Here is a 22,051-nt window from a genome sequence, read left to right as displayed (position 1 = left end):
AAAGAATGAAATAAAATTACATTAAACTAATCAGAAATACAAAAACATAACTCTTCAGCAAAAGCAACTGATACAAGTAATATGCCAAAACAAAACACACTCAGATGTACTCAGAGAATTCTTGACACCTACAAATGTTTCCCTGGTTAAGATAAGGAAAGTTACAGAACAGTTCCTTAGAGACAAGCCAGATTGACTAGTTTTTAAAAGCTGCTTTCAATTTTCCTTTGAAGATAAAAAGAGATACTAAGTTTTTTTATTTCTAGGCTAGATGAAAAAAAACCCTAAAAAGTACAAATTGCAATTAGAAGTTTAGTTTTGCTTATAGTGACTTCCAGACAATTTAAAGAGTAACCTCTCATTCTTTCTTATCCCATGACACAAAATACAAGTTTTCTATCTTAAATTGCTTTGTCAAAGTAAGACAGAAAAGATTATTCAAAATCTCCTTTGTATTTGTAAAAGCATCTGACAAAGTGAAGAGATAACAGTGATACCACTCTAACACAATAGTAACTATTTACAGAATAAACATCTGGGATAAAACCCACATGGATAAAAATAGCAAACATCAGTACAGCCGTTTAAAAATCTGGTAGCAGCTGGATACTTTTTAGAGTATTGTTAACTACTGCTGAATTTCAAGGAATTCCACTCTAGGTTGTCAGGATAATCTAACTCTGTTACAGAAAAGTTTTCAAAACTTAAGAATTACATGATACTGTACAGTATATAATTTCCCTTAAAAGAAGACAATGACATTCATTAGGAAAACTTCAAACTACCTTTCACATTAAAGATTATTTTTAAAAACCTCCAATAAACAAACAAACAAAAACCCAAAGAAATATTTGTACACGGAAATGGCAGTTTTAAGAAGACTTATTTGCAAAATCAATGGTCATAAATGCCCTTCTGCAAAGAAGGCCTAAGAAAAACTGTAAAAATATTAAAAAATGCCCTCACAAATTCCTTGGCACACGCACACTCTAGTGGTGAGAAAGACAGCATTACGTTGCAGATTCTACACCTTATATTACTGTTTCTACCATGCAACCAGGATTTCGTCCAACAAATCCAGTTAATTGAGGAATTTTTTGTTCATTTGTTTTTACATTACAGCACTTAGATCAACTGCCAGCTTAGGAAGCTGTATCTGAGCCTCTAACCATCCTACAAACAAGACTTGATCTACAGATGAGAACTTGCAGCATTCATAGGAGTAGATACATGGATACCTTTGTAATTCTGGAGCACCTCCCACTTACAAATTTTAGGAGAACAAATTCTCTCATGGCATATCAGAAGGTAGTATTAAAAAGAAGAGTTAAAGAACTCTGTAGACAACAATAAAGCAGAAGAGAAAAGAGATGACTATATCCATATGAAGAGCTAGAGAAGCCGATTAAACAACACACGGCACATATTAAGAAAACCAAATAGGACAAACAAGACTTGCAAAGTTAAAGGTGGAGATAATGGCCTGGGGAAGAGTAGCTGGCAGGTAAGTGACAGGAAAAGGAGGAGGCATTTAGGCTATCAGACACAGAGAGATAATGACTGGATGGGCCAGGAGACTGGGGACTTCAGTGGGCACTCTGGGGTCATAGACAAGCACTGCGTTGGAAAGAGGACTGATGGTATTCTGGGGATGTGGGACAGAAAAGGAAAACTCTGAATAGGATAAATTAAAAGAAAGGAGAGGAGAGAGCAAAAGGGTCAGAACTTGTGATGAAGAAATAAGGGCAAGAACATCATGAACCAGAGCTTAACTGCATACAGAGGATGGAACCAAAATCCAAGATTTCAAGATGTTTTTATAGCTGCAAGGATCCAAAATGAGCCAGCAAAAAAGTGTGCGTGTTATCCCCCTCCAATGACAGTTCTCATGCAGTATGGCAGCTGATTTAACAGGTAGTCCATTGGAAATAAAGATGACTAGTATCTGAGCAAGTGGCATAAAGACTTCAAACATGGGGTTTGAAACTCAGGTCCCAGTAAGACCCACATGAAAGAATTTCTCTCTTTTTTAAGCTGCTTCTTTCTTCTGTAGAAAGCAATTTTCATACAAAACATTAAAAGAAAATAACTTTATATTGCAAGATCAAAGAATCAAGTTCAAAAAAGGACAGCATGAAGGTAGTCAAAGCAATTCAAGTTTATTGGCTTTCACTATATGCACTATATATTCTTTAACTACATAACCATACACTAATTTCATAGGATCTATGTCATTCATTTTATAAGAAAGACTGTTCTCTGAAAAATGAAAAGTTCTGTGGTAAAGGAAGGATGGAAATGGAAGTATTTTTTCATAATTAAGTGACTTAAAAGCTACCCCAGAAAAGTAAAAAAAAAAAAAAACGGACAAGCAGAGATGTAACTGATCCATGTTAAAGATTAATTAAAAACAGTTGATGCATACAGGCTTAAAACAAACTTTTCAGAGGTATGCAGTAATTGCAAGCTTTTCTGGGCACACACTTGAGGTGCTGGCATTTAATTTACAGAAGTGATTTGCAAATCTGCAATGAACAAAAAAGGATTGTACACCAAAGCTCAGGACCTATAATCCTCACAATGGCATTCAAATTAATGGATATGTTTAATCTTCATGTGCTTCAGCTCCTCATCTACAAAACAAAAATATCACTCTACTTTGCTGGAGTAGTGCAGAACAATTTAAAGAATTCACACGATGTGGTGTACAACACAGAAAAGTCTATGAGGAAGTCAGTAATTCTGCATTCAAAGCTGGATTAGACTAGTGTACAACCAATAAAGCTTGGGCCACCCATTGAACAATGAGGACAACAGTAAATATTGAATAACTGCCCACTCAGTGAACACTGTCTGCACTGTGCACTGAATGAAGCAGAAATCCCGTTAGTGAAAAACAACAAGCAATCATCTAATTAAAGACTGAATCACAGTACAAATGAAAAAGGAAAGGAATTAAGCTTCTACAAGCGGCTTTAGTTCTGTTGTGCCTAAGAATGTTTAGTGTGCAACCTTGGTTCTGTTGTTTTCTTTTAACAACGCTTCATACACAGTAATACTTTGGATATTATATCATTAGCGTTTGAGAAGAGAACTAGCCTTTTCATCTTTCTAGTTCAGGACACTTGTATTTCTTGTGACTGCTTGCCATGATGATTTTTTCATTAATTAGCATAAATAAGGAATAAATTATATCCAGAAGAGTTGACAACTGTGATCTTCCTCATCCCATTGCAAGCCATTGAATACAAATATACATATATTATAAAAACAGAAAGTAAACTCAAGACTGATATGATACTTATTAACAAACTGTTTAACAAAACTTTTACATAAACCATAATGACATCCCGTTAAACTGATCAGACTTAGAACAGGAATTACTTTGCTTCATTTTACTCATTTAGAGAACATTTCAGAGTGATTTTACAATCTATTCTTCTAGCAAGTTATTAAAATTACATCATCAAAACATTGTGCATTTTTACTTGCATGACTGACATCAAAATAGTAGTTAACATTGTGCTTATGACCAGAATTTAATGCAATAAACTAGAACACACCAAAATGTTTACCATTCGCCATTTACTCCAAAAAGTCTTTACAAGCTTAGTACCTGCAGCTGTGCTTTCAAGAGCTGTTGTGTTGTAACTTTCTCTTTTAGCTGCATCATTTTTTCAATTCGTTGGTTAACTTGTTGATCTTTTTTAAGTTCATTTTCATAAAATCTAGAACCCTGGAAGACAATTGCAAGAACACTAAAGTTTTTATTTGTCTTTTCCTATACACAACCACATTTTATCTTTAAATACAGAAAACATAAAACACAGTAACAGTTTCTAATGCAGACTTTGGATTTTCCTATAAATGATACATAAAAGTGACCAGTGGTGCTTTACGTCTCTCTCCTCAAATGACACAAATACATTTCTCCTTCTCAGATCCCCTATACTCAGAGGAGTATAAGGGACTACTTACAGAACTTACTATGTTTACTCATTCTAACACTTGGCAACAAAAATTCCAAGATAGTAGACAAAAGTCAAACTATTCTTTGCAATACCTCCAAGATAAGGAGTATAATACTCTAAATAAAGTTGATTTAAGCATTTTGCCAGACTTCTATATAGTTTAATCTACATGGAAATAAATAATGACATCGCAAAAGTCAAATCCACTTGTAATGCTAAGTATTTCATTGACCATTTAATCTTGAAGGACACTGCAGAATTAGAAGCTGTTTGGAAGAGGATGATGAAAAGCAAATGGGTATAAAAAAGCCCTCTTGCTCTCAAGCACATAATTGCTCCTTCAAGAAAAGGCATGTATAAAAGGAGATGTAATGAAAACATAAAAAGACAACAATCACATAGCGAATGTATAATGTGACTTCCCTTCCTGATTTGTAACAAAGAAAAGAGAGCGTACAATGAAATAGAAAAGAGGAAAATTCAAAACCAGGAAATAAAATACTTTTCTTGCAACATCTGCTTAGATTACAAGAGAAATAACCTTTACAGGAAGAGTCTTTTATTGAACCAACTGATAAAATCTGCAAAAGTGGACAAATTTTTAGCTCAAAGCCTCTGACTACCAAACTGTCACTGATGCCAAGAATTCAGCCATAGTCAAATAAGAATCTGGCATTTATATAAAAAGCAAAAACATCCGCTTTTATAATAATGATAGAAAGGACGAATGGCAAGACTAACATGTCATGTCTCATTGCTTAGAAGAAATCTCTATTAGAAGAAAATAGGGTGTGTTTTCTTTCAATATCAGACATGCATTTCATCTTTTCTACCCTCTGCAATCAAACATGACTTGTTGAGACTCACTGAAAGAAATAAGTACCAAAATGTTGGTGTGGGAAGCAATCCAATACTTCAGATTACTATTAAGCTGTGGGTTTTTTTAGTCTCTTGCAGTATTTCACAGTTGAAATGCTATAAAATCTTGTTGTAATACACTTGTGGGTAGTGTTGTAAGTTTAATTTTGAAGACTAAAGAAAAGCTTAAGAAAAAGAATCAACACTTCTTTTCAAATTTCTCAAGCTATATCTGGTATTTATATTCTCTTGGGTTTTTTGACAGAAATATATTCTAATACATAGATGCCTGTATATCAGTTCTGAAAGCCTACTTCACAGTTCATTCTATTTCATACCAGGAAATTAAACAGTAACTGTTCTGACAAAATAATTTATCCAAATATCATTATTAGGGATATGTCTGACGAAGGACTAACTTTTCAAGAAAGAGTGAACAGAATAAGTAGAAGAAACTTCTAATCAAGAAGGGGCTTGATAGCATATAAAGTATCATCACAGTGAAAAAGCAAGCAAAAAAATGTTTCCCAAATAACAGCTGTTTGTAGTATGTTTTCTGCTTCCCCCCTCTCCCTGCCCTGGCAGTTAACCACAGAGCAATAGTAGTCAACACAGAATTCATGAGCAAAATCTCAAGCACATAACCTAGGGCCATAGCAACACCGAATAAAATACACGTTTGTGCATGGAATAGTAAGAAAACCCAGAGTTGCTCAAATCAAGCGTTATCTCCATATAGTTCTACGTGAAGACTCTCCAATAACAAGTTAGAGACTAATATTTCAGTGCTTTGTAGATTTGTGGGGTCCTCTGCAGATCTTTGGTACCAAGTTGCACACTACTGGCCACCTCTCTTGAATACTAAGACAACAGTCAAGAAGACAGGCAGTAAGCACAAAGAGATTCTACGGAAAGTACTAGAAAAACTTGATTACATCAAATTCCTCAGTTACAGGAAGATGACCAATAGAGGTAGACCGGCTTGGCTGATTAATGGTGGGGTGGTGTTATGGGTTTGTGTGGTGGGGTTTTTTGGTAATGGGGGAGGGGCCACAGGGGTGGCTCCTGTGAGAAGCTGCTAGAAGCTTCCCTGGCTCTAAGTCGGCCCCACCTCTGGCCAAGGCCGAGCCCATCAGCAACAGTGGTAGCGCCTCTGGGATAACTTATTTAAGAAGGGGAACCTGCAGTGAGCAGTGGGATTGGAATGTGAGAGAAACACCTATGCAAGGTCAGTGAAGGAGAGGGAGGAGGAGCAGGGGAGGAGGTTGATGCCCCTGCAGCCTGAAGTGAGATGGCAGGCTGTGTCCCCCCAGCCCATGGAGATAAGTGGTGGAGCAGATTCCCACCTGCAGCCCATGGAGGACCCCACGCCGGAGCAGGGGGGTGTCCCTGAAGATGGCTGTGACTCCATGGGAAAGCCCACGCTGGAGCAGTCTGTGACTGAAGATCAGCCCGTGGAAAGGACTCATACCAGGGAAGTTCATGAAGAACTGCAGCCCGTGGGAAGGACTCACGTTGGAGAAGTTCGTGGAGAACTGACTCCCATGGGAGGGACCCCACGCTGGAGCAGGGGAAGAGTGAGGAGTCCTCCCCCTGAGGAGGAAGGAGCGGCAGAGACAAGGTGTGGCGAACTGACCCCAACTCCCATTCCCCGTCCCCCTGTGCCACTGCTGGGGAGGAGGCAGAGAGAACCGGGAGTGGAGTTGAGCCGGGAAGGAGGGGGGGGTGTGGGAAATGTGTTCTAAGGTTTGGTTTTACTTCTCAGTATCCTTGTTTTGATTTGATTTGTAGTACATTAAATTGATTTTGTTTCTTCCCCAAGTTGAGCCTGTCTTTTGCCCGTGACCATAAGTGGTGAGTGATCCCTCCCTGTCCTTGTCTTGACCCATGAGCCTGCCTTTATATTTTCTGCTCATCCCACCGTGCCCAGGGGGGAGCAGTGAGCGAGCAGCTGCATGGTGCTTTGTTACCAGCTGGGTTTAAACCACAGCAGGCAGGCAAAAAGAATGAAAAAGGGGAAAACAAGAGGCCTAAGGAAGCTGAAACCTTCACAATTACCTCTGGACAACTCTGTGATATTTAGGTACTGCTTTGGGCAAAAAGTGAGCAGCTAAGGATGTATTCAGTTGTGTTCCTTCACGTCCCTGTGGATGAATCCAACAGGACCCCCTGGTACCCTAACCTACAGTCCCTCCCCTTCCTCCCCACACATGCATTTCTTCTTATAAGATGCCCTCCATTTACATGTGAGGGATAAAATTTGGGCAAAGGAGGAAGAGAGCCTTATGATACTGGACAGCAGATAAAGCACCAGGAAAAGAGTAATCAAACCAACCTTGGTAGCTTCCATGATGATTTTGTTGATTTTCTCTTTATCCAAACCTTGCATTCCAGCTTTGTTATCATTGAGACCCATTCTAAGTAGAACTCCATCATTGCAAGAGCTGTTACCAGCTTTTTTCATGTCGTTCACAGTACTTCTTGAAAACAAGTCTTTTAAGACTTAATACCTGAAAAAAAAAGAATTTAAATCATATATTTGTTTCTAAGTTCCAGCTGAACAATAAGAAAAAAAATTATGGAATTCATTAACTGTATTTATTGAATACGCACTTTATACTTATTCAGAAAACAACATACTTATCACAAATATGAAGACCTGTATTCCTGTAAACTGGCTGACCTGCCACGCTGACAACATAAAGCCACCTGTAACTCTATCAGTGTTTGGAGACAGTAAGACTTTACTTTTTTATTAACTTAAAAACATACTCTCTTAAAAGCTTCCTTACAGAAATAATTGAGTACCACCAACTTCAGGTAAAGACACATGAGATTTATGCCTGTATGTTATCCTGTAAGATGAAACAATACTGCCTTCAACACAAAATACTGCTCTTTAGGTTATTACATTAAAAGAAAAGAAATTAAATTATTTCTAAATTACAGAAGACCATTGTTCATTTAGTCCTCATTCCTGCTTGAGACAAGCCATAGAATCTTTCCCAGTAATTCTGAGCTCAAATTCAAAACTTTTCTTTGTGTTAAAGCTCATCTTTTAGAAACAGATAGCTTCAATTACAAGTTTTTAATAAAACCTTATTGTTTAATTCAGGGTAGAATTAATGCATTCTTTTTTTCCCATTAATTTGTAGAGCCATGGTATGCAACTAATAGAACTTACCAAGCCTTTACTATTCAATTACTGCCATCAGTAATTTCTTGTACCATGCATGTACTCCTGGTATGTGAATTTCTGACGTCTTCCCTTGCTGCTTATGAAAGTAAATAGCTGAATCCTTCAATAGGCTCTAATTAGATGGTAAATTGTCTAGTTATTAAATTGATCGTAAAAAACTAAAGAAAGCAAGTTTTACCCTCCGTAGCATGAACCTGTGGTCTTCTTTTTGCCAGATTAAAACAAGCAGAATACAAGTGTAATGCTGGCATAAATTACTTAACATGTGTTTATTACTGGAAAAGCATACAGAAAGACTTTCTTCCTACCCCAAGTTGCTGACTCATAAACCACTTCAGATTTACTCTCGTGCAGGAAGCACATTCACTCCTAAACTTCCCCTTCAAGCAGCTCCCTGTGACAGGAGCCCTTCCTGTTTGGAAGCACCACACCCTTTCAGGCACATACAGCAGCTGTATTAAACAACTACAAATTACACAAATCTGAGACACACATTTTTTCTTTAAATGCTGCTTTCCCACTCCAGGACTTAAGTGGGCCTCATTAGCAACCAAACCAAAGAAGGTCACTATGTACTTTTGCATTTAGAGATTAATTTTTGCTATTAAAGAACCACATGGGTGACTTTTTAAAATTAATGGTGGCAATGTTCATATTTTCCTGAAGACCTCCTCCTGAAACATGCTAGCCAACTGAACTCAAGATATTAAAGGGAGCCATATTTAAAAAAGAGCTGTGACAAAAATATCCCAATTTTAATCATATTCTATTAATTCAGATTATTATTTATGATGTCTTCCGAAGATGCAAGATCAGGTAAGTAATGCTGTGTTTATCTTCTTCTGGTTGTATTTCAAAGAACAGAAGGTGATGCAGAGACCAGAACTCTTCTCTTGACCCTTTTAGTAGCACTTTAGCTACTATAATGGCAACTAGGAATGGCTTCATAGCCCTTACACATATCTATCGAATAAAACACCACAATCACAAACATTTTCATAAATTTTTCACCTACAGTAGGACAATCTCTTACAGTTAACGTACACATTTACCAGAACAATGTTTGCTAGACTTCAATCAAAGGAAAAAGCACTGCATCCCACATAACATTCCAAGTTTCATGTCAAGCTCATAAGCACCCCCATATCAATTAGCTTCACAATAATTCCATTGTTACTGGCAATCTCTGGTAAGTAATGGGCACAATTCCCAATAAATACTTTCCTCAAGGTAAATGCCCCTCCACTATTCCCCCTGGTTCTTTTATCACTCCTTCCCTTCAAGAAGCTAGAATGAACACAAGATTGCTTCCATTTCCTCTTCCAGTCTTTGCAACATTTTTAGCTGTTCCTTATTCCTGAAAGTGTCTTCTACTTAGCATATACAAATCTTTCCCCCTCCTCATTCAGATCACTCTTAAAGGCTCAGTTTTAAGGCAGAAGCTTTAAACACTAATTCATGTCAGTCAGAAGCCTTCTCTATCACACTGATGTAAACCAAGTGAGAAAAATACTACCATGATGATACCAGGATGGAAAAAATAATTGTCTTTAAAAAGTGTCATAAATGGTAGTCTCCTGATGTGTTTTATCTTTTCAGCTTCTTGTGTGGAACAAAATACATTGCTAGTACCAGATGATAAAGTGTATAAATATCAAATAATACCTTAGCTGGAATTAGGAAGAAAACATTTATTTGAGGACATGATATTAGTTCTCCACCAAAGCTTAAAGGTGTACAGTAGGGGAAACAGAAATAACAACTGATAAAATTTTCAGCCACTTAACATGAACAGAACCTGGATATTATCTTGGTTTCAGATTAACAAGCCTGAAAAAAAAAAGTAAAATATTTAGCATATTGAAGTAAATCACAAAAACTACAATAAGACAACAGATATAATAGCACTGTCAGATAAAATCATTATACTGTCGCCTCAAGAAGCTGCTGCAAGACTGAGCTGTTTCCTCTAACAGAACACATTAAATCTCCCTCAGCATCATACTGAGTAAGTACGGTGTGAAATCAGAGAAGTCTGTGAAGACAGCCTACAATGAAATACTATCCTATTATTCCTGTGATTTGGGAATGGGAGAAGGGAGCAGGAGAATCCTAAGTGGAGGAGGGAACTTTCCAACTGCTACTGGAAGGACTTCTAAAGGTAAAGAGGAAGACTTTGGCAGTGGATGCCAACAGTTAATGCAAAACAAAACAGTGGAAAGGAACCACAGAATGGCATTACTGTGTAGAGGAAGCTTTGTTAGTAACTTGGGATGCTTACAAGTGGATGAAGACCCCTAATAAAACCCCAATCAACCTCTTCTAGGAGCAAGCCCAGAAACTCAACTGAACTGGTCAGACAGGGTTATATAGTATTTGGAAATATCAAGAGACTGAAATGGCAGTAAAATCAATTTAATTTCAAGTGCCTCTACCTTTATTCAAATCTAGCATATTTTTGGACAGTTGATTGAAGTAGGCTGAAAGAAACAGCTTGTATTTGATCCTGTGCCACTCCTCTAGCCTGTCTTCAGTAAAAATCCTCCAATTCCAGCAACAGAAACCCTGTATGTTGTGTGAAAACTTAAATGCCTTCATATTATTATTTTCATGTAATAAAATAATACATAAGAAAATAAAAAATATTTCTAAGAATATTCAGTTCAGTGGACACAGTGTTATTACGCAGGTTATTAACACTTGCGAAGTATGTTAACAGCTTGCCTTTTATTGATAGCGTTAACAACTTGTTGCAAAGAAATATTAGGACTGGAAAATGATACCAGTACGGAAAAGCTTGAAAAAGAATTTATTTACATACAGAATTATGATATGATGCATGTAAATTGTGTACCAGTCCTCAAAGAAAATCAAATTCTAACACCTTTGCTATCACAGATGCTCATGCCAATAGTGAGATGCAGAGAAGTTACTAAGATACACAACTGCCTACTTCCCCCAGAGCTCAAAAGCTAAAAATAGGAATCAAGACATATATGACAGATGTAAAGGACCATCTTTTACATCCCAATTGCCCTGAGTAAGTCTCCACAGTGTGTAAAAAAATACTGATGTTGCAAACAGCAACACAATTATTAAAGACTCCTTTCTATATGATTATTTAATTATTATTTTTAGGATGGCTAAAACAAGGATCTAAATGAAATAGTTTCTTTAATTTCTGTAAAACTCATAAAGCCTCCAATAACATTTCATCAAAATCTGACACCTCATTTATTGTAGTATGAGCCCAAAATAAACTTTGTATTTTCCCTTGATTAAAATGTTTTAGAGATTCCTTTATTTAAACACTTCTTTTTACTTTAGCAAGAACAACAACAAAAAAAATTATAACAGCTAACTTCACATACAAATGTAGAGAATGGATGAAGGGATAGCTTCAGGAATCCTGTCATTACATAAGCTGCATCAGAAGAAAATCAATATTACCTTTGATTTCAATGACAAGGTCAAGATGTTAATATGAGTTCTGTAAAAGCACTGAAAGCACAATAAACAATTAAAAAAGTTAGGACTTCATCCAGTTTTGACCACAAAGGATCACTTCTCTGGCTTTTGGCTAAAATCAAGTGTGATATAGTATGGATCACTCTACGTTCAAAAGATAAATGCCTCTGAAGTTAGTACTATACAAAAAACATCAAAGATAAGAAAAAGACAGAAAAAACTTCCTTTCAAATATCAATATATATACTCATGAGATCCATGGTCTTTTATTTTTCTTATGAAAACTTACAAATGACCCATTCTCAAATACTACTAAAGTTCAGAGTGCTTGGTGCAAATGTGGGATGGAAAAATTTCTTCCATAAAACAATCATTAAAATCACATCCATGTAGAAGGTGGTTGTGAATAACATGGAACTCCTAGAACACTTCATAAGTGTTCATAAGATCCTCAAAAGTCAAATATGAAATATCCAGGTTTAACACATCTTCAGTAAAAGGGTAATTCAGTAGTTTAAGACTCTAAAAGAGGCAATTTCAGTTACTTCAAAAAATACACTTGTGATAAAACTTTGCTGGGTCACCACCTCATCATAACACACACTTAAGCCAACCAAAAACCTCGTAATCCAAGACAAGCAACATGAGCGAAAATAAGCAAGCTGGGTAAGTGTGCTTCCCTAGTGAGACAAAAAAGAGTTAATAACCATTCTTTGCAGTCACTTTCTTTTGTATTGAAATGGAATTAAGCTTACTGTCTTAAGCAGCTTCCTCTACCAAAACCCATAAACTAATGAGCAGTTTCTATTCTAGATCTCAAGACAGGACAACTCATATTCACCTATTTGCAAAAACTTTCAGTTTATACAAATGTAAAATATAAAATATACCCCAAAACCAACATGTAGAAAGTTATATACATACTGAATCAAAGGATAAGAAATAAGTCCTTAAAAAAAAAAACCCAAACCACAAAACACCCAAACAAACAAACAAAACCCTAATGAAAATTGTTTTGATGAGAGATGTGGAAATCTTTAATGTTAAACCCCACTGTAAGTGAATGGGGATACTCTTGTGCAGAAATGAAAATCACTTGTACCGAAGACTATACTTCACAAGTAAGCATGAAATACTTTATCTACTTCATTACTTTTTGCCAAGCATTGAAGAATACTTGAAGAATAAAGATTTGAAGAGTGAATGCACAACAAACAAACCAAGCAGTGTGATTCAAGAGTAAGTCTCAATCCCAACCTTTCCAATGTCTCCCTTGCACTGGAAATTATTACAACTGGAAACCACATCATGGGCTACCTCAAAACAAAGCCCCTCGGTACTACTGAAACAATATTATAAGTAATAAACAAAAAGAGGCTATATGAGACCCTCCCAATAAGACCAGAACTCATCTAAATCAACATTTTTAATGGACACCACTTTGGTTTTACTCCAATTGCTAATTAAGATTGAACCGGTGGCCACGTAGCTACACTTCTTATTCCACTCACTGCACAGAAGTATCTTCATCCAGGCTGTGCATGCAACTGTTCGCATCACCATCATTAAAGAACTAAAATCCAGCTAACCCACCTTGGTATAGAAGTTCATGTGCCAATAGTCAGGCCATTTGAACAATTGGTTTCCCACAAATGCATTGCATTATTTCTTGAATTTCTAAGAAAAGAACAAACATACATTCAATGAACTACGAAAACTCAACCCCGCTAGAATATTTTTAACATTTCTGATACTTAAAAGGCTACACTACAAACTCCAGTAGTGCATTTGATTTCACACTACTTGATTTATCCATTACTTGGATAAGGATTTTATCCCAAACCAGTAACATTACATTAAATACTTTCTGGCAAGAAGTGCACCTGTCTTTTCTGAGTATTCATCTGGCAAGGAAACATTCTGGCTGACGGGATCAAATTTAACAAACTCCTTAACTCTCATTTCTTTGTGAAAATATGTTCCTCTGATAATGATTTAAGTATCAGCTGCTCTAAAGTCTCTCCTCCTCAGCAGGATAAACCACCAACAAAGAACTGTGCAAGCAAGCACATGAGACTGCCCTTCTGAACTGTCTGCTCAATTCTTTTCAGCCACAGGGGTTTGATATTTACTAGAGCCCTGGTTTCCAAATAGCTCCAAGAAAAGGAGTTCTGTCAGTTTTAATCCTGTAGTGATTTACAAGAAAAGAACTGGCAGAAGGAACTGCACAATAGTGTTACTAGCATTTAATATACACAGTGTTACCACCTAGGTTGCCTACTAGTAGATTCAAAACTGCTACTGTTTCACTATTCTCTCTCTCTCTCAATATACAATAAAATCTAGTTCCCTGGAAAACAGAATCTTCAAGAAAGATGTAAGTATATTTAAAAATGTAATAAGCCAAGGTACATGATAAATGAATACTGAACAGAAAACCAGGCTAGGATTCACAGAAGTGAAAATTCCAAGTGCCCAAGCTGACACAGCTGAATAGGACTATTTTTCAAGTAGCAGCTGACTCAGCATTTTACAAAAACATAGATCCCATACAAGCACCTAAAATTAGCCTTCAAAAAACAAAGCCCTAGAATTGTCCTTTCTGAACTCACCGGCTTTAAGATATAACAAATTACAGACAATTCAATCTGTTTAAAAAGTAAAAAATTCACACTGCAAATTAAACAGATAATAGAAACTGCTTCTGACAATGCCCAAAATTAAATGTCAAAATACCTATTTTATGCCACTCATCAAACTGTTCGAACACTTCTTCGCTTATGTGAAGAGCGACGCAAGTGAAACAAGTGGAATACTCATCCCCTATTAATTTTCTGCAGGCAAGATGCAGTACAATTCTGTTGTAAATCCTGCTTTCAGCTTCTCTGTCTAAAAACCTCATGTCTTTAAAACTTCAGAGTTTATTCAAAGGGCAAAGAACTGTGGTATCTTCTTCTGTCTCTGGTCAGCATTTTACAAGACCTTTTAAACAGAAAGACTTATCTCAAGTTTGTAACCAAGTTTTCCCAGTACTTCTGCCTTACTGAAAACAAATGTTTTAGCAGTTTAATCCATAAAGAAAATAATGGAGGAACTGAACTATTATTAACAACATTCATCACTAAAAACTCCACCAGAAGTAGTGTAGTCATCTGCAACCTCCTTTCTACAGATACGTGTTTATTGCCAATATATTTGTAAATAGCAGTAATCTTGTTTATTTTTTTTACTTAGAAGAAAAACCCTAATACAATGATTCACAGAGACCACAATTGTTTTAGAAAAAATTGCCTGAATCATCTGTATCTCAGAGCCTATACTATTAGGCAATATGCTGTGGTATAAAAAAAGCTCCTTCAGGGATCCTCTTAAGAAAAATAGTCTTACATTTAAGAAAAAACATAACCATGAGCATGAACATAGTAGAAAATGTTTATATACTAGCGGTGAATGTGTTCTAATAACATACAATGAACACACTAAAACAGAAGGTACAATAGTGGAAATAAGAGATATAAAAAGGGAGAAGAAAAAAACTAGGTATTTAGAAAGTTACCCGCTTTATGATGTTTATGACTGACATCTTTAAAGTAAAAATCGAACCTCCATTTTTGTATTACAAGTAGTATATCAGCAATACAGAACAACAGTATCTGTTCCACTATTCTAACAAAGGCGATGACTATTTCCAATTAAAACAATAATTTATAAACTTCTCGAAATCTCTAAGACACTAGAAGGGGTACAGATTGAATACTGGGGTTTGTGATGAAAGAACAAACACAGCAAGGAAGTGGAAAATAAAGGTCCAATGGAAAAGGCATAGAAGGAGGTAGAGAGGAGTGAGAGGTCTACATCAGCATATCAGTTTGATCACCACCGTTTCCTACGCTTTGGTTTCCATCCCAGATTGGTCTTGGAGCAGGCAAACCAGATTCCTTTCAAACTAAACTAAACTGGAAGACTGTGCTTCCAGAGGACACCTAACGCATTACAATTGCTAATGCATGTGCACTCCATGGGACCCGACAAAGAAACACCTCTTAAAGCATATATAAAATGAACTTAAGGTCCTCAGCACACCAAATCTTTCCTTTACAAATCTACTCCCACTGCACCACATTCTTGCTAATGTAGATATAGCCTGATCTCCTTAAGAGTAACAGACACCAAGTTATATGTGAAAAAGATGGTCAGAACATTAGAAAGAAGAGTTAATTTACATAAGGTATTTACAATCCCAATACACCTTTTGGAAGAATATAAGCCAGTGACATTGTGGAAAAAATAAGACATATTAGGAGGATGTGGCAGATGTAAAAAAATCTATTAGCACAGAGAAATCACTACACAAAAAGTTGAAAAGGCAAACCTTTTAGCATCCAGTATTTATTCATTTAAAGTTTGGTTATAAAATATTAGCTAAAATTAATAATTAAACAAATATTCTTTCTAACAAGGATGAATATATTTGTTAACCTGAAAGAACAGCTACCCCTGGCATTTTTGTTTTTAACACCTGTTTGAGTCAATTAATATTCTGGAGGGGAAAAGAAAAAAAAAGGAAAAAAAAAAAAAAGGAAAAAAAAAAAGGAAAAAAAAAAAAGGAGCCATTTCTAGAACTAAATGAACAGTCCTAGCCGAAAAGTATGACAGCGAATGACTATGTAGTACACATCACTCCCAAAAGGATTTGCTCAGACATGTGTCTCCACCTGCTCTCGATCAGGACAGACAAAGAAGTTCATTCAGAGTTTAATGGGGAAAACACAACTGGCTTTACAGGTGATACCACTTAACTTCATCAACATACTGCAGAGAACTATAAATTATTCTCATACATATCAATATATACAAAACTCAGCCACTCTTCTTGCTTAACAGATGCAGTACATTGCAACAGACACTAAGAAAAAATATCTTCCTTGGTTTCTTTCCAAACAGCTGGTGAATCAAAGAACATAGTTTCTCAACAATGTTTCATATATTAGAAAATTGTCTAAATAGAACCCACAGTAGACTCATACAAATTTTTTTCTGTGCATTCCAGTGATTACACAAATATTAAGATGTCTGTGACTGTTCTTTATTTGTAATTGTTTAGGACAATGATGCTGCTTTACCAATCACTCTCAGTGCTGAATTCATTGTAAATGTCTTTATACCAGAGGCTTTGAGCTAGTACTAATATTACTTAACTTTTAGCTGCTACATATATAGAGAATGCATATAAATAGTTGTATCAATGCTAAGAGCTCTTTCAAAAAAAATAATAAGCCCTAAATGGAAGCTTTCAAGCAGTATAACACGGACAAATTACACAATGATTTGTCATAAGGAGGCAGTCAGAGAAAATACAATTGTACAGCATTGCTCTTGCGATATAACCAGAAGCGCGTGTTCCAAAACTGAAGTTTCCTCAACCAACACACTTTTTTTATTTCAAGAAATCACGAGAAAGGAGATGAGCCAGCACAAATCTTAAGTCCTCCCCAACCCACTACATGGGTTTGTAACTTGTGAAATGACAAGTTCAACTGCCTTTATTTTTTTCCTTTCTGCAAATATTTCTCCACCCATAAATATTGGGAAGTACACACAGCCCAGACGTAAGTCCGAAGAGAAAAATTATCGTTTCGTTCCCTAAACTGCGAAATTATTAGGCAAATAAAAGACAGGACACAGCTACCTCGCAGCTGAGGCAGACTGCTGACCACCACTCTCCGCTCCGCTCATCGCACGCCTCTGGGCGCAGCCGGGGAAGCAGAACGAAAGCGGGCGGCGCAGAGGCGCCCCATCGGCCGGGAAGGAGCGGGCTGCCGAGCCCACCCGCGGCCGCACAGCCCGGCTACTCGGCACGCCGCGCCTAACGGCGATCGCCGCCGCCCGCAGGGCGAGAGCCTCAGCAGCCGCTTCGCCCCGCGACCCCGGGGAGCGGCGCCGGTGCCTGCCAGCCCCGCGCGGGCGGCAGAGACCCGCTACTTGAGGCGGGACGGGCCGCCCTCCCCTCATGCTTCACCCGGGAGCCGGCAACACCTCCCGCCCCTTCCTGCGGACCCCGCGGCCACCATTTTTGTTACGGGAAAGTTTTGGCGCTCACCCCCCGAGTCCCGCCGGTTTGAGGCAGGGAAGAGGAGGCCGCATCTCCCACGGGAGAAGGCGAGCAGGGCCGGAGAGACGCTTCGCCTTGCTGGAGACAGAGCCCTCTCTCACCCCACAAAAAAAGTAAAACAAGCATCGCCCCAAGCAGCACCGCTGCCCTCGCCCGGCCGCGGCGGGAGCGGAGTTCCCCACCTCATCGGGGCCACGGAGGCGAAACTCGCCGGTGCCGCCACCGAAACGACGAAATCAAGATGGCAGCCACCCGCCGACGGCCGGGAGAAGGACGCGGCGGCCGACTACATCTCCCAGCATGCCGTGCTGCGCCAGCGAGCACCAGAAACTACCTTTCCCGCGAGGCAACGGAGGCCGGGCTCGCCACCGTGCGGGGCAAGACTACAACTCCCGTCGGGCGCCGCGCGGCCGGGCCGGCGGGGTGGTGAGGGAGGGCCGTGGGGCGGAGCCGGCAAATAGTGGCATACAGCAGCCGCCTCGCGTAAAATGGCGGCGGCAGGAGCTGCGGGGCTCTGAGCGGAGTGCGCGGCAGGCAGAGGCGCGCTCGCCCCTCCTCCCCTCGCCAACTCTATGTTGTGGCTCTTGCCGCGGGCGGGGGCTGCGGAGCTACGGTGAGGGGGACGCGCGAGCCTGCGTGCCGCGGCGCCGGCCGTTTGTTGGCAGAGGCGGGCGGCGCTGGTGGCACCCGCGGGCGCGGAGCGGTGCCGCTCAGGTAGAGCCCGCCGCTCCCGTCCCTTCGGCAGGAGGAGGCTGAGGCTGCTGTGGGCGGGGGCCGCTTCAGCTCTTCCCTGCTCGGCGGTGGCTGCGGCTCGGGTCTCCATGTCGGACAACCAGAGCTGGAATTCCTCCGGCTCCGAGGAGGACCCCGAGACTGAGCCGGGGCTGCCTGTTGAGCTCTGCGGGGTACTCAGCAAGGTAAGCCGCCTGTCCCCCTCCCCGCGGCCTCTCGCTTCCCCTCCCCACGCTCCGGCCGCCCCCCCCTCCGCCCCGCTTCGCGGCTGGCCGAAGGCTGTCAGCCCCGTCCGCCTGTCTCCTGCGCGCTCCGGAGGATCAGGCCGAGGCCCCCGGCGCCGGTGGAGGGGCCTGGGGCGGGGGGGGGGGGGGGGGGGGGCGAGAGGCTCCGCGGGAGGCGCTGGCACGGCCGGGGCAGCCGCCACCTGACGGCGGGGAGCCTGCCAGGCAGCCGCTGCGGCGCCCGGCGCCAAGCGCCCGCGCCCCCTCCCTCAGCGGCGGGCACCGGCACATCCCCGCCGCCGGGCCCCCCGCCCCTGCGCAGTGGCCGCCCGCCCCTCCCCAGCCCGGGAGGAAGCCCTTCCTCGGGGGGACAGCCACGGGCGGCTGGGGGAGGCGTCGTTGCCGCCCGGCCCGGGGGTCCCTGCCGCCCCCTGCCCCCACCCCGAGGCTCGCTGGCTGCCCGGCGTGAGGTTCCGGAGAGCCGGGCCCGGGAGGAGGCGGCCCGGTGCGCCGGGAGAGGGCGTCTCCTCCGCGCCTTAGGCTCCTGGCCGGAGCCGGCGGCGGGCCCGGGTGCGGGCTGGGGCCGCGGCACCCCGCTCGCCTCCCGGGAGCTCCCGGAGGCAGGCGCAGCCCGTGGTCGCTCCCCAGGAGCGGGCAGCGGCGCAGGAGCGGCACGGCCTTCAGCCCAAGTATCAAAACAGGGCAATAAAATACTCCTGCAGCAAGAGACACGGGAGGTGGGGAGGAGCGGAAGGAAAATGTCCCTAGAGCTTGTTTCCCCTTTCAAAAATAAACGTAACTTTTTGCTCCTTTATCACTGAAAATGAGATGACTTGCAAGTATGTGTCGGGTGATACCGGCAAATTTTATTTTTAGGAGTACTTTAAAGTTGAATATTGAATTGCTAAGTTTGAATGCAGATTTTTTTTTTTTTTTTAGTTTAATACAGAACATACTGTCAGAATAATGTTGAAATATCTTTAGAATTAAAGCACTAAGTTTTGACTTTTTTTCCTACCCTACATGATAAGGCTGGACACAAGCCAAAGTAGGAGGCACAGGTCACAGGATACAGAGATCGTAAACCAGCCCTGGGTGCTAAGAAAACGGCCATAATGAAGCTAGCATTCTTCTTTTCGTGAGGGACTTGGTGAACTCTTCCAGCCTGAAAATGTTTCAAATCCTAGAGATGAGAGGAACAGTTAGGAGAAAAGAATGGCTCGGCTTTCATTTGTAAGATCTTGTCATCTTGTAGTGGATGGGGGAGGGAGAGGGTGAGACAGATGTGAAATGTTACAGCGGTTAAAATGTGAGGTTTTGGTTTAGTGTTGTTTTATTGGGTTTTTTCCATTGTAAAGTTTTCCTTTGATTAGATGGTTCCATCGTTAGAAGGGATGTAATTTGTGGGATGCAATTGATTTTTATGTTGGCAAATTAAATACTATATTAAGTCCAGGTGCTGTTCCTTACTGGTGTAGCAGGTGAAGCTGTGGCTTCTGAAATTCTGTAGCTTAGGTATATGCAAACTTTTTATTTTCTGGACGATTATGCTGAGTGTAGCTGATGCTGCCTTTCCTGTGAGAACACGGGATGTAATCCAAATAGTCAACTATGGTGAAACCTGTTGCAGTGAATGTGCCTGAGGGATAAGTTTACCTTTTGTTAGTTGATGCCTTGGTTGTACTTGAGACAAACTAATTAAAATGAAATGGTAGCATATGAATCTTTCTACTAAGGAAATATCTATTTTTAATAACTTACTGTGTATAATTAAATTCTAAAGCTGTAGAAGTAGGCTACAGTTCTCTGTGTGCTTAGTAGTGTTTCAGTTGTTCTGCCCTTTGGTAAAGAAAGGAACTTTGAAGGAAACGGAGTAGTTTGGTGAGAGAAGCTTATTAGCAGTACGTCCTGCTGGTGTCTTTAAAATGTTTCAAAACTCTAGGCTTTTTTCCATTGTACTTTCTGCTAACAATTTTAAGGTGGATACGAAGAAAGAACTTTAATGTGGAAGAGCCTTTCTTGAAGCACAAGAATCTAGATGCTTGAAAAAACAGTGGTCTTGTTTTTGCCAAAATCTTGTGCCTACCCAGTATGCTTTAGGGAGTCTCTTAATTCATGGCACATTTTGATTGCAACAGCAAGCATTGATTGCAACAGCAAATGCGAGATTGACTGCTATATTTGTCTCTCTTAACTCTGTCAAAGAAGGAAAGGTGCTTTCCTCCCTGTCCCTTGCTCTTTTGCCCAAGATGACTTTGGACTCTGCCTTTCGTGTCTGGAAGGAGTTGGGAACATGAGAGATGGGAAGAGAGGAAGGCAAGAAGTAATATGGCTCCATGACTGCTTGTGCTACCAGTTCATGTACTGAGCACAGCTGAAGCTTTCTTTAAGAAATGCTGAACTTAGCAATTTGATGTATTAAGAGATCAAAAAGGGCTTCATCTCTGGAGAGCAAATTAAGGTCTTACCTATGCTTGAAACTTGTTAGGAATTTCTGAGCTATAGAATTTGTTTTCCTTAGACCTCCTCTTGTTATTACTAGAGTTAACATGTAGTTATGGGACATGTATTAACTAATATGTGTAGTATAATGTGGAAATGAGACTGTTGGTCAACTTTCTTCCCCTCCATTTATATATTACAAAATGAGGAATAATGGTTAGACTTAAATGCTAAAAAGAGCTTATCTCTCAGAGTTTTTTGTCAAAGAATGGTTGTCATGATCAAAGAAATGCTTGCATGATAAAATTATTTTCAATGCTTTTGTTTCCATTTTTATCTAATTTATAATTTTTGCACTGTGATTGAAGGCCAAGCACCAATGTATAGTCAGAGTTACAAAACAGTCCTGATGCTCTAGCAGTGTCATATGATTCTACAAAGTGCAGTTGGGAACATGTTGCAAATGTATAAAAAGTATGCAAATATATAAAAGATTAATAACCAGAACTTTTAGTCACTTCTTATTAGATCTCTGTAGGATGAACCCAGGACTTGTTCCTGGAATATAGGTTTCATTCCGTCTGTGAATGTGGAGTCCCTAGAAAAATCTGAATAGCAAAAGGATGATTGGATGTCTGCTGCTAAGCAAGTATCTTCTTAATGAGAAAGTGGTTAGGAATTAAAACCTAAAACAATATCTATGGGCAATATTAAATTGATTAAGAACTGATTAGTCTAGGTGCTACAATAGTTATATGCTGTACTGTGGCATAGTGGCATGTTTGTATTTATAGGAAGAAAACTAGATACTTTAGTAAAATACTTTTTGTAGAAATTAACTTTTATATAAAATAAATTATTTCATGTTCCACTTAAGTTTAGCTTTTGGTCTAACTCCAGATTTTAAATCAGGTGGCTAAACTCACCTTGGTGATTAATGTTTGATTTTCCCCCTCTCCCCCTTTCTTCAATTTGTGTCTTAAGTATGTTTATCACCTTTTTTTAACTGGCCTTGGCAATGCAGTTGCAGTCAAGACATCTGTTA

General features: G+C 39.9%; 2 protein-coding genes across 10 annotated transcripts in view; one reads left to right on the top strand and one right to left on the bottom strand.

Annotated features, from left to right (window-relative positions):
* Nucleotides 1–17,881, bottom strand: part of POLK (DNA polymerase kappa) — a 38,002-nt gene extending 20,121 nt beyond the window's left edge. For 4 of the 8 annotated variants that reach the window (XM_052777665.1, XM_052777670.1, XM_052777672.1 and 1 more), the window contains exons 1-3: nucleotides 17,791–17,881; nucleotides 7,165–7,339; nucleotides 3,617–3,736 (exon numbers count right to left, since the gene is read on the bottom strand). In XM_052777665.1, coding sequence (XP_052633625.1) covers nucleotides 3,617–3,736; nucleotides 7,165–7,293 — 249 coding nt within the window. In that variant the 5' untranslated portion in view covers nucleotides 7,294–7,339; nucleotides 17,791–17,881. Of the gene's footprint in view, nucleotides 1–3,616; nucleotides 3,737–7,164; nucleotides 7,340–8,013; nucleotides 8,309–13,089; nucleotides 13,174–17,185; nucleotides 17,303–17,596 lie in introns of those variants that run through there. The other 4 variants (XM_052777669.1, XM_052777666.1, XM_052777668.1 and 1 more) reach the window with 4 other exon arrangements.
* A 192-nt stretch (nucleotides 17,882–18,073) lies between these two features.
* The window catches only part of CERT1 (ceramide transporter 1), a 70,516-nt gene continuing 66,538 nt past the window's right edge, over nucleotides 18,074–22,051 (top strand). For both annotated transcript variants that reach the window (XM_052777675.1, XM_052777674.1), the window contains exon 1: nucleotides 18,074–18,525. In XM_052777675.1, coding sequence (XP_052633635.1) covers nucleotides 18,430–18,525 — 96 coding nt within the window. In that variant the 5' untranslated portion in view covers nucleotides 18,074–18,429. The remainder of the gene's footprint in view (nucleotides 18,526–22,051) is intronic.

This window comes from Harpia harpyja, chromosome Z (genome assembly GCF_026419915.1).
Source record: "Harpia harpyja isolate bHarHar1 chromosome Z, bHarHar1 primary haplotype, whole genome shotgun sequence".
Classification (NCBI taxonomy): Eukaryota; Metazoa; Chordata; class Aves; order Accipitriformes; family Accipitridae; genus Harpia; species Harpia harpyja.
Note: the sequence above shows the minus strand (reverse complement) of the source record. Positions and strands in the feature narration are given on the sequence as shown.